Source organism: Micromesistius poutassou, assembly GCF_964030765.1.
Source record: "Micromesistius poutassou genome assembly, chromosome: 20".
Classification (NCBI taxonomy): Eukaryota; Metazoa; Chordata; class Actinopteri; order Gadiformes; family Gadidae; genus Micromesistius; species Micromesistius poutassou.
In genome coordinates, this window is record NC_140290.1 from 3,529,583 (window position 1) to 3,540,334 (window position 10,752).

The following is a 10,752-nucleotide window of genomic DNA, read 5'->3' on the forward strand; positions in this document are numbered from 1 at the left end:
AGAGAATAAGTGCAGCACAAAGAACTACAGCACTTACGATAAGCCAGATCCGTTATTGGTGATTACAGTTTTGGTTGTTTTTAATCCATCTCTTAAGTTTTGTTTTAAATGATAGATAGATGGTGGTTTCTCTAAGTTCAATAGGAAGTAGTTCCAGTAATTTGAGGCCCGTACTGAGAAGACTGTTTGGCCAAACTTACTACGTCTATACTGTATAACACAGTCTCCCCTGGTGGCTGCCCTAGTTGCCCTGCCACTGCTGTTTTTCTGCTGTATTTTTTTGCTGGTGGCTACAGTATATGAAGACTCATTCCCGAAATTCAGCCTTGTGAACGTGTGGCCCAGAGCAGCTTGCGGCCACGATACCATGCGCTCCATACAGTGGATGGATTGCAATGGCTCGGATTCATAATATCATCCGGAGGGGCACACAGCTTTTGGCCGTGTTCTGTAAATATTCTAGAACACTCCGGACGTTCCGACGCGAGTCCTGGAGCTCTATATCTAAATAATATATTATATATAGATATAATATATATTATAAAACAGGTGGCTTAAATCAAGCGATCTGATTGGTTCCCAAAGACGCCCATTCAGTTTACAGAGTTCAGTATCACTCCGCGCCTAACTTGAACTGTTGTTTATTTATATATAAAAGCAATAGCATAGTTCACTGAAGCCTAAAAATATGTTGATTGCTGGAGAGGGTGGAAATGTTGTAAAGCAATAGGCAAACGGTGAGTGAACTCGATAGTAGGCTAAATTGCCGGTGAACCAAGCTACCGTCTCTAGCCTAGCCTTCTCTCTGAAGGACGCTACAGTGTGTTGCATAGCAAGCAATAGGCAGTAGTAGCAATAGGCAGTAGTGGTGGCTCGTTCGCGAACAAATCAGTTCGAACGAACGACTCTTTAAAACGAACGAACCAAACTGATTCGCCGCTCTCGTTCGTCTCGTTCGTTCTCCGAGACTCGACTCCCAGCTCCACCCACTCGCTGACTCGTGAGTCGCCGTTCGTTCACTGACTGTGTTTAGCGGTGAAGACTCGAGGACTGAGAAGTCACGAGAGTCAGCTGGGCAACAACATCCCAATTACGAACATGAAGCACTCCTCAGCTAAAAGGAACTTAGTTAATGTTGTGTTGATTGATGACCGTTTGCACCATTGCATGATCGTAATTCATTTGAGAATGAGAACGAGGGAGGAGCTGAGTCTGACCGACTCAGCTGAGAACGTGCATTCGCGATTCGTTTGAACGAGAACGAGGGAGGAGCCGAGTCTGACCGACTCAGTGACTGAGAATCATGATTCACCGCTACCGGAAATGCAAACGAACGAACGAACGAACGAATGAACGACTCTTCATGGCGAACTGACCGACACAAACTGATTCTTTCAAACAAATCATGAAATCCACCACTAATAGGCAGCCAGGAGGGACTACTTTTTTGTATTTGTTTAAAAAAATGCTTTTCCAACTTTCTCGCTTTTTCAAAATTGAGGGTGTCTATGACTTTCATTTCGCCATACTTACGTAACCGTTTTATAAAAGCAATAGATCACTTCAGTCAGTGGTATGTTCTCATTATACCACAGTTAAGGGACGTTGTCCGTCCCGACGCGCAGCGGAGGGACGGCGACATACCTGTTGTGATCTATTGCTTAATTATCACGGCCAAAAGCAGTGTGCGCCTCCGGATGATATTATGAATCTCAAACGACTGTGTCGGGAATTGGGGAAAATGAACTTTGGAATTGGGGGAATGGAAAAACGAAATTTTTTTCCAAAGACTGAGCAGGATACCTAGTTCTCGTTTTACATCTAACGCCATTTCTAGGATGTCATAGGCAGGCTAGGTGAACTCATAATAATGTTAGAAAACCTCATAAAGTGAAATTGTTACGACATGGACCTTTAAGGTTAATAAAAAGTTGTGTTGTGTCAGTGTTGGCGAAGTACGGGTCCGTCCACACTACATCACTTTGTAAACGTCTTAAAGGGAGCTTTCTCACTTTCCTATTGTCAAGGGGACATGCACTGCTAAACTGTTTAAAATGTAACCATAAATCAATCATGAGGGATGTAAACTTGAAAGTGTTTTTTGGAGATCAGTTGTTGTGTCTGTAACTGAGCAGGAGCAGCAGTGTAGTAGTGGATTTCATGATTTGTTTGAATGAATCAGTTCGCGTCGGTCAGTTCGCCAAGAAGAGTCGTTCATTCGTTTGTTAGTTTGTTCGCATTTCCGGTAGCGGTGAATCATGATTCTCAGTCACTGAGTCGGTCAGACTCGGCTCCTCCCTCGTTCTCGTTCAAATGAATCGTGAATGCACAGTTCTCAGCCGAGTCGGTCAGACTCGCATCCTCCCTCGTTCTCGTTCAAATGAATCGCGAATGCACGTTCTCAGCCGAGTCGGTCAGACTCAGCTCCTCCCTCGTTCTCATTCTCAAACGAATCACAATCGTGTAATGGTGCAAATGGTCATCAATCAACACAACATTAACTAAGTTCCTTTTAGCTGAGGAGCGCTTCATGTTCGGAATCGGGATGTTGTTGTCCGGCTGGCTCTCGTGACTTCTCAGTCCTCGAGTCTTCACCGCTAAATAGTCAGTGAACGAACGGCGACTCGCGACTCAGCGACTATTGGGTGGAGCTGGGAGTCGAGTCTCGGAGAACGAATGAGACCAACGACGACGAACGAGAGCGGCGAGTCAGGTCGGTTTGTTCGTTTTAAAGAGTCGTTCGTTCAAACTGATTCGTTCGTGAACGAGCCACCACTACAGCAGTGCCCCTTACAGGTGAGGCAGGGGCTGAATGTGGAAAGAGGATTAAATAATGAATTAATGATGTACAAGAAGACATGGCATATCGCCATTATACCATTGTTGAATTGTTTTGTTGATGAGAGGAAGGAGGAAAACTGATAAGAAGTGAACATGTTTGAATTCAAATGTGTGTGAACTGCTTTCATAGATATCATATCGTGTTGGTTACCGTAGTCCCAACTTCTCAAACATTGACATCTAGCTGAGAGTGAGGCAGAGCCAGAGGTCAGGGGTCGTGGAGAGAGCTCGTGGCTAGGTTATGAAAGAGATTTGATAGTTTACAATTATTTGTGATGCAGAGCGTCTGCTCAGAATTATATGGAAATGTTTTAGAAGTGCATCAAATCTTACACAGAGGATCTTTAATAATACGATTTTGACAGTTTCAAAATGATAGGCCTAGGTGATGAGGGAGAGAGAGAGTGTGAGTGAAAGAGAGCATCATTGTAATGAAGTCTTCAGGTGCCTCAAAGTCTCCACAAGGTGGTGCAAATTGCCCCAAATAAATAGTCTTTGCAAACAGGCACAATATTGCTAGATGTAGATTTAGATTTAGCCAATAGACACACATACTGTGGTTAAATAGACAATGCAAACACACAGAGATCCGTATAGTAGCTTACTTAAGTACAGCGGTACCAGCTTGATGTTCCCTACATGTTGAACCTTGACCTTATTCGCGTGAGCGTCTTCAACAAGCAGGTCAATGTGAAACCGATTCAAACGGTAAACTGAAACATCACCACTATCTACGAATGTACACTAAAATAGCCAAGATAATCTACATACAGAGGAGACAAACATAATCAGCACATCCTTAAAACAATCTTTATTCTCTCAAGTGCCAATTAACAGGAAGTGCAAACATCATTAACCTTGAGCATCAAATGGTCTTTAAGTGCAACTGCTCTGCCCCCCGGGCTCCCCCATACACACACCTTTATATACTCCCTTTCACTCCATGGACAATCAGCTCAACCACAACAAACTGTCCAGATTTCTTCTAGTTTTTTGATATTGTGTGCTTGATGCTCAGTTGACCGTCGATTGTTAGTTTGTTTCCTTTTCTTGGTTGTTCCTGATGCTGGTAATGAGATGATAGTTGGCTTTGCGTTCTCGTTTCATTATCTTCCTTTAACACTTGTCTGACTGAAGTCCAAGTGCGGCCTCTCAGGTAGTTGTGTATTGTAGAAGTGAATGTTGCACAAAGGTTTATCCTTGTTTACATAATGCTTTGCAAAGCAACTCGAATGCTATGCAAAACACCAACCAATGTCCATGTTATGCTCAAACGACACCTGTACAAAACAATGCTGTCTGAAAATATACATCCTTTTCCTTTGTACTTGTAAAATAGCATTTAATTTTCTTCTTTATTCATTTATTTTAGTTTCTTGTCCTACTGTGTAACCTTTTGTTATTGTTTTGTAACTGAGTAAACGTGAAAGGAGCAATTGCTGAGCTCGGTTTTCCTAGAGTCCACTATGTCCAGAGCAAAAGAAGGTTCAAAACTACGTAATCTCCTATTGGTTCAGCACTGGCTCCGCTCCTCCAGCCTCGACAGGGCTGTCCCAGTCTGGGCCCACTTGGTTTCAGTATGCCCTGCCTGCACTTCTCTCTGTCTCTCTCTGTCTCTCTCCGTCTCTCTCCAATGATTGTCTGTGCATTTCTGACTTTTTGAGTATTTTAGTTTGGTGAGGTGTTTTGTGGATGTGTGAGAGGTATCTAAAAACACTGTAGCTGAGTCCATTTCTAGGTGCAGAGTAATCGACTCAGAGAACAAAGATAGAACGCAAATTTGCTTTTGAGGAGTAGAGTGTGGCGAGGGCCAGCGTCATTTACAAAGCGGTTAGAATCTCCCCTATGGCAAACAACCATGTCAGAGAGGCTTTTGCAAAAGCAAAACATACAAATTATAATGACTAAAATATCACCTTTTTTTCGTCTGACAATTCCGTCCTTGTGGAGCCTGTAGCTGCCGGGAGAGGGCTGGTTCTCTCTGAATGCAACCGGTTGGCCTTCAGCCCTGCACCAGCAGCCAGGGAAACCTTGCACCCCTGGGCTCTAGAAGCTAGCTCAAGGATTCATAATGGTTTCCTCACATTCACAGACGAAAGCTCATAGTGTTACCGTTCATAAACAAGCGCCCTGCTGTGGGAGGATGGAACTAATCCCAATGTTCAGTGGGTGTACACACACACACACACACACACACACACACACATACATATATATATATATATATATATATATATATACACACATACATATATATACACACACACACACACACTAAACCTTCTGCATAGCATCTTTTATATCAGTCTCATTCATGTCTTATACATTTTTGTATATGTATGGTATTTAGAGGCAACTTGTCCAGCTGAAAAAAACTAGGTTTATTGTTGAGTTATTTTGTCAAATGATGAGTTGTTGAGCCGCGCATGGGAGCCGTGGTCAGGAGAGCCAGCTGTCATGCAGCCGTCGCTGACCCCTCCAACTCACTCCTTGACCCCTCCAACTCACTCCTTGGTTGTGTATTTTGGCACAGTGTGTGTGGCATGGCTACTCCAGGTGATGTTGTGCTTTCCTGATGTCTGTAAGTCTTGTGGGCTTTGGTCGGATAACTGTCTCCAATAGGAACGCGTGGCTCCGTAGGGCTGTGTGACTCAGGGGTCCAGAATGCCCACTCACTCATACAGAGACTGCATGGCTAATCACTACCCGAGAACTGATCCACTTCACTGAGAAGGCAAAGTCTGTTGGGGGAGAGAGATAGACTGTGTGTCCCATCCAGCAGCCAGTTTATCTGTTTTTTAAACTAACCCATAGTCCAAATCATGAATCATCCACAAAAACAGACGCAAAGATACTGCCATACCAGCGGTTAAGGTGAACACCGACAACAGAAATACAAATAAAAAAATGATATTATATATTCAGTACCCGCATCGTAAAGGAATGGTTCCGTCCAGTACTCGGCTGAGAGCTACTCCTACACTACGGAATGAAATGACGGTCAGTAGTGCTAGGAAAGTCCCTGGATACCAAGGGCCTCCGGACCACCACCGCCTTCATCCCCTGCTGACTGCGCTCGTGCAGCGCAAGACTGAGTCACACACACACACACACACACACACTCATCCTCCACCACTCACACTAACAGAACCCTTTTCACACATGCACTGTGGCCCTGAACCCCAGGCCTTACCCGGAGGAGCTGTGAGGACGCAGGGTCCCGATCCGCTTGACTGGCCGTTAAATAGACTCTCCCTGCCTGCTTCTTATTCCAATGTCCGTGTAACTCACCTCTCCGGTACAGCGAGGATTCACAGGACTAGATCCTGTCTCACCTCTCCGGTACAGCAAGGATTCACAGGACTAGATTCTGTCTCACCTCTCCAGTAGAGTAGGTGGAGCTTAATCCAAAGAAGAAGAAGAATTCACAGCAAGCGTTGATGACCTTGCTACCATGTGACTGGCGCCAAAGCAAGTCATAATACATGTAGTTGGGATATCGAAGCAAAAACATCTACGTCATCATCATCTTGGATGTGCTGTAAACCAAACCCTGCGATCATTTTTGTGTCAGGTCCTGCCTCCTGCACGCCCACCCCTCGCCTGAACCCCACACAGAATTCCCAGTTGAGGAACACCGCTGACTGGACGACCTCCTGCTGTGTGCTACACGGCTGAAAGGCTCTGGACAAGGTCCGGAGTTCAGCTCTGAAAACAGATCTACCACTCAATCTCTAACCCCCCCACACATACACACACACACACACACAGTCTTTACAACAGACACACACACACAGCAGCAGCAGCAGGAGGCGGAGGAAGAGGAGGAGCCGGTTCACGGTGTGAGCGGTGTTCCGGCAGTGTTCAGGACTGTGGTCTGGGCGGTGGTCTCAGGCGGTGGTCACGGTGGTCACGGTGGTGGTGGCGGTCTGAAGACTCAGTCCTCGAACACCTCCAGGAAGAGCGGGGGGAAGAGCTCGTTGGGGCACTCCACCTTCATGTGCAGGAAGCGGCTGGCGTGGCAGGCGCCGATCATGCGCAGGTCGGTCACCTTCATCAGCAGCTTTGGCCAGAAGTGGGCCAGCTTGTGCTTGCGGTAGTTGATGTAATGTTCAAAGGCCAGCAGGAACTCCTCCTGGCAACGCTCGATGCGCTCCACGCTGCTCAGGCCCGGCCGGTCTGGGGGGAAGACGCACACATTCACACAGGTACGCACACACACACACACACACACACACACACACACACACACACACACACACACACACACACACACACACAGGCGGGCACACGCAGGTACACGCAGGCACACACACACACACGCAGGCGGGCACACGCAGGCACACACAGACACAGGCACACACGAAGGCACACAGACAAGCACATGCAGGCACACACAGACACAGGCACACACAGACACAGGCAAACACACAGGCACACAGATTAATGTAGTGAACGATGATGAAAAGGAAGATTTGTAACACACGTATGTAAGATGCATGCGCACACGTACACATGTTTGTTTTCTCACAGTAACACATAACTAATATTTATCTAGTATATTGGCAACTACATGGTTTTCATATATTGATCTGATTAGTATGTGTGTGTGAGGGACACAGGACTGATTGGGAGTTTAAAGTGTGTTCAGTTCCGAGCCACAGGGAACCCCAACGCCTCCATCGATCCTGAACAAAATAGTCTCCCAGGGACCTGTAGACCCGCCTCCCTGGGCCCTGTAGACCCGCCTCCCTGGGCCCTGTAGACCCGTCTCCCAGGGCCATTGTTTTATTGGTTTATTTGTGATTATGAGGGTTTATTGAAACCCCAGAAGGAACATTACCTCAAAGATAGGAGGAATGCATTGACCCAACAGCTGTGGTGATCAATACCCCCCCCCCCCCGTGCTGCTATTGGAAATCCCTTATGGGTTCTCTCAGGCACAGAATGTGTATATTGTATTTATTTTTTTCAGGATCGATGGAGGCGTTGGGGTTCCCCGTGGCTCGGAACTGAACACACTTTAAACTCCCAATCAGTCCTGTGTTCCTCAATAAACAATATACACATTGACCCCTGTTGGGTCAATGCATTCCTCCTATCTTTGAGGTAATGTTCCTTCTGGGGTTTCAATAAACCCTCATAATCACAAATAAACCAATAAAACAATGGCCCTGGGAGACAGGTCTACAGGGCCCAGGGAGGCGGGTCTACAGGGCCCAGGGAGGCGGGTCTACAGGGCCCAGGGAGGCGGGTCTACAGGTCCCAGGGAGACGGGTCTACAGGTCCCAGGGAGGCGGGTCTACAGGTCCCAGGGAGGCGGGTTTACAGGTCCCAAGGAGACGGGTCTACAGGTCCCAGGGAGGCGGGTCTACAGGTCCCAGGGAGGCGGGTCTACAGGTCCCAGGGAGGCGGGTCTACAGGTCCCAGGGAGACGGGTCTACAAGTCTCAGAGAGGCGGGTCTAAGGGTCCAAGGGAGGGGGGTCTACAGGTCCCAGGGAGGCGGGTTTACAGGTCCCAAGGAGACGGGTCTACAAGTCTCAGAGAGGCGGGTCTAAGGGTCCAAGGGAGGCGGGTCTACGCGGTGCGGGAGGAGGAAAACCTCCCGTACACGATGGCCCCAGAACCCGTCTAGAACCAGACTTCCTTAGGACAGGCTGACGTTCACAGAGGGAAATAACAGCGCTATTATAATAATAATAATAATAATATATATTATTTATGGTGCTGTATATGACTGGCAAGTGGAAACATCTTAAGAGCAATGAATCAAAGACCTGGATGTCAATGGCCTTCATGTAAACACCAATATGCATTACAAGGCATCAGGGTTGGGCAAGTTACTTAAAAAAAAGTAATAAGATACAGTTACTAGATACTGTCCCAAAAAAGGGTTAGCTAAAGTAACTAAATTAGTTACTCATTTAAAGGCTATTTTTGGTGTGTCCGACTATTGCTGCAATCCATTTGTATGGTACGCCCACCTGTACGAGTCGTAAGGTGTAAATCTCCAAGCTTTCTTGCGGTATTTCACTGTGGAATGCCCCCTTTTGATCTGTCCCACTCAGGATTCTGAGAGTATACAGAGTTCAGTGAGGCTGACCGTACGACTCGACAAAAATGGCTGCGCCCGTAAAGACAATTATTTTTCTTTGTATTTGTACCACGTTGGTAATTTTAATGTAGATTTTAGATGCACTTACAAACTTGATTACATTTCTACTCCGGTCACCAATTTTTGCATTGCACGGTCTTGCTGTGCGTGCAATATGATGTAAAGTTGTGTTGTTTGTTTTCGAGCTGGTTAGCTAAAGAGGCTAATGTAGCTAACAATAACAATGACTAGCCAATGACAAACTGGAACGCTAAGTGCTGCAAGCCAGAAAATAACGTCACGTTCTCGCTAGAGCAGATCGGGCTTACCGGCGTACCATACAAATGGATCTTTGGAAGTAATGGTAATGGCGTTATAATGATGGGAAGAGTAATCAATTAGATTACTCGTTACTGAAAAAAGTAACGCCGTGAGTAACGCTGTTATTTATAACGCTGTTCTTCCCAGTGCAAGGCATTCATATCAAAGTTGGTTATGACACACAAAGACAATGAACATGCTTGACTTTTACGAATCTTTGATTGAACGATTGAACAATTATCCTCCTCACCTCCGTGTGTGTGTATGTGTCTATCTGTCCGCCTGTCTGTCCGTATGTATTTGTCAGATATTTCTCTGTGATTGTAAAGCGTGAGACCGGACAGTCAAGGACCGTTTACAGATAAACAACCTGAGTGTGAGATGGGGGCTGAAATAAACAAGGTTATTATCAGTGTTACTAAAGGGAGGTACAGGAACATGACGACAACAACAACAACAACAGCAGCATGGGGGGGTTTGGTGGGGGGGGGCCTACCGGAGGACAGCAGCACCACGGCCTGCAGCAGGGCCACCTCCGAGTCGTCGAGGTTGAAGGACGACAGCGACACGCCCAGGTCGAAGATGGCATCCGACACCACGCCCAGCCCGCCATTCTTCAGCTGGCCCCGCGTCACAGCCATCTCCCCGTTCAGCGTCAGCGTCTCGCTCTCGGGGTCGTAGCGCACGGCAGCGCGCAGCGACATGATCTCCATGCAGCAGCCCTTCAGCAGGATGATCTGGTCCTCACAGGGTAGCTGGGGAGGGAAGCACAACGCTTAGCATCCGCTAGCATCAGGAGGGTAGCACAACGCTTAGCATCCGCTAGCATCAGGAGGGTAGCACAACGCTTAGCATCCGCTAGCATCAGGAGGGTAGCACAACGCTTAGCATCCGCTAGCATCAGGAGGGTAGCACAACGCTTAGCATAAGCTAGCATCAGGAGGGTAGCACAACGCTTAGCATCCGCTAGCATCAGGAGGGTAGCACAACGCTTAGCATCCGCTAGCATCAGGAGGGTAGCACAACGCTTAGCATCCGCTAGCATCAGGAGGGTAGCACAACGCTTAGCATCCGCTAGCATCAGGAGGGTAGCACAACGCTTAGCATAAGCTAGCATCAGGAGGGTAGCACAACGCTTAGCATCCGCTAGCATCAGGAGGGTAGCAAAACGCTTAGCATCCGCTAGCATCAGGAGGGTAGCACAACGCTTAGCATCCGCTAGCATCAGGAGGGTAGCACAACGCTTAGCATCCGCTAGCATCAGGAGGGTAGCACAACGCTTAGCATCCGCTAGCATCAGGAGGGTAGCACAACGCTTAGCATAAGCTAGCATCAGGAGGGTAGCACAACGCTTAGCATCCGCTAGCATCAGGAGGGTAGCACAACGCTTAGCATAAGCTAGCATCAGGAGGCTATGAACATGCATGCAGCGGTATGATAAAACATTATACATGTAAGCCAAGCTCAATACAATAAAATCACCTGGTAACTCAAC

The 10,752-nt window shown here is 47.1% G+C and overlaps 1 protein-coding gene across 1 annotated transcript in view; it reads right to left on the bottom strand.

Moving 5' to 3' along the window:
- Nucleotides 1-3,267: 3,267 nt before the first annotated feature.
- Nucleotides 3,268-10,752, bottom strand: part of LOC311365481 (thyroid hormone receptor beta-like) — a 31,651-nt gene continuing 24,166 nt past the window's right edge. Inside the window, 3 exon segments of the mRNA XM_084485032.1 lie at nt 3,268-7,020; nt 9,754-10,017; nt 10,020-10,170. Of these exon segments, the coding sequence (XP_084341158.1) occupies nt 6,779-7,020; nt 9,754-10,017; nt 10,020-10,170 (657 nt within the window). The 3' untranslated portion in view covers nt 3,268-6,778.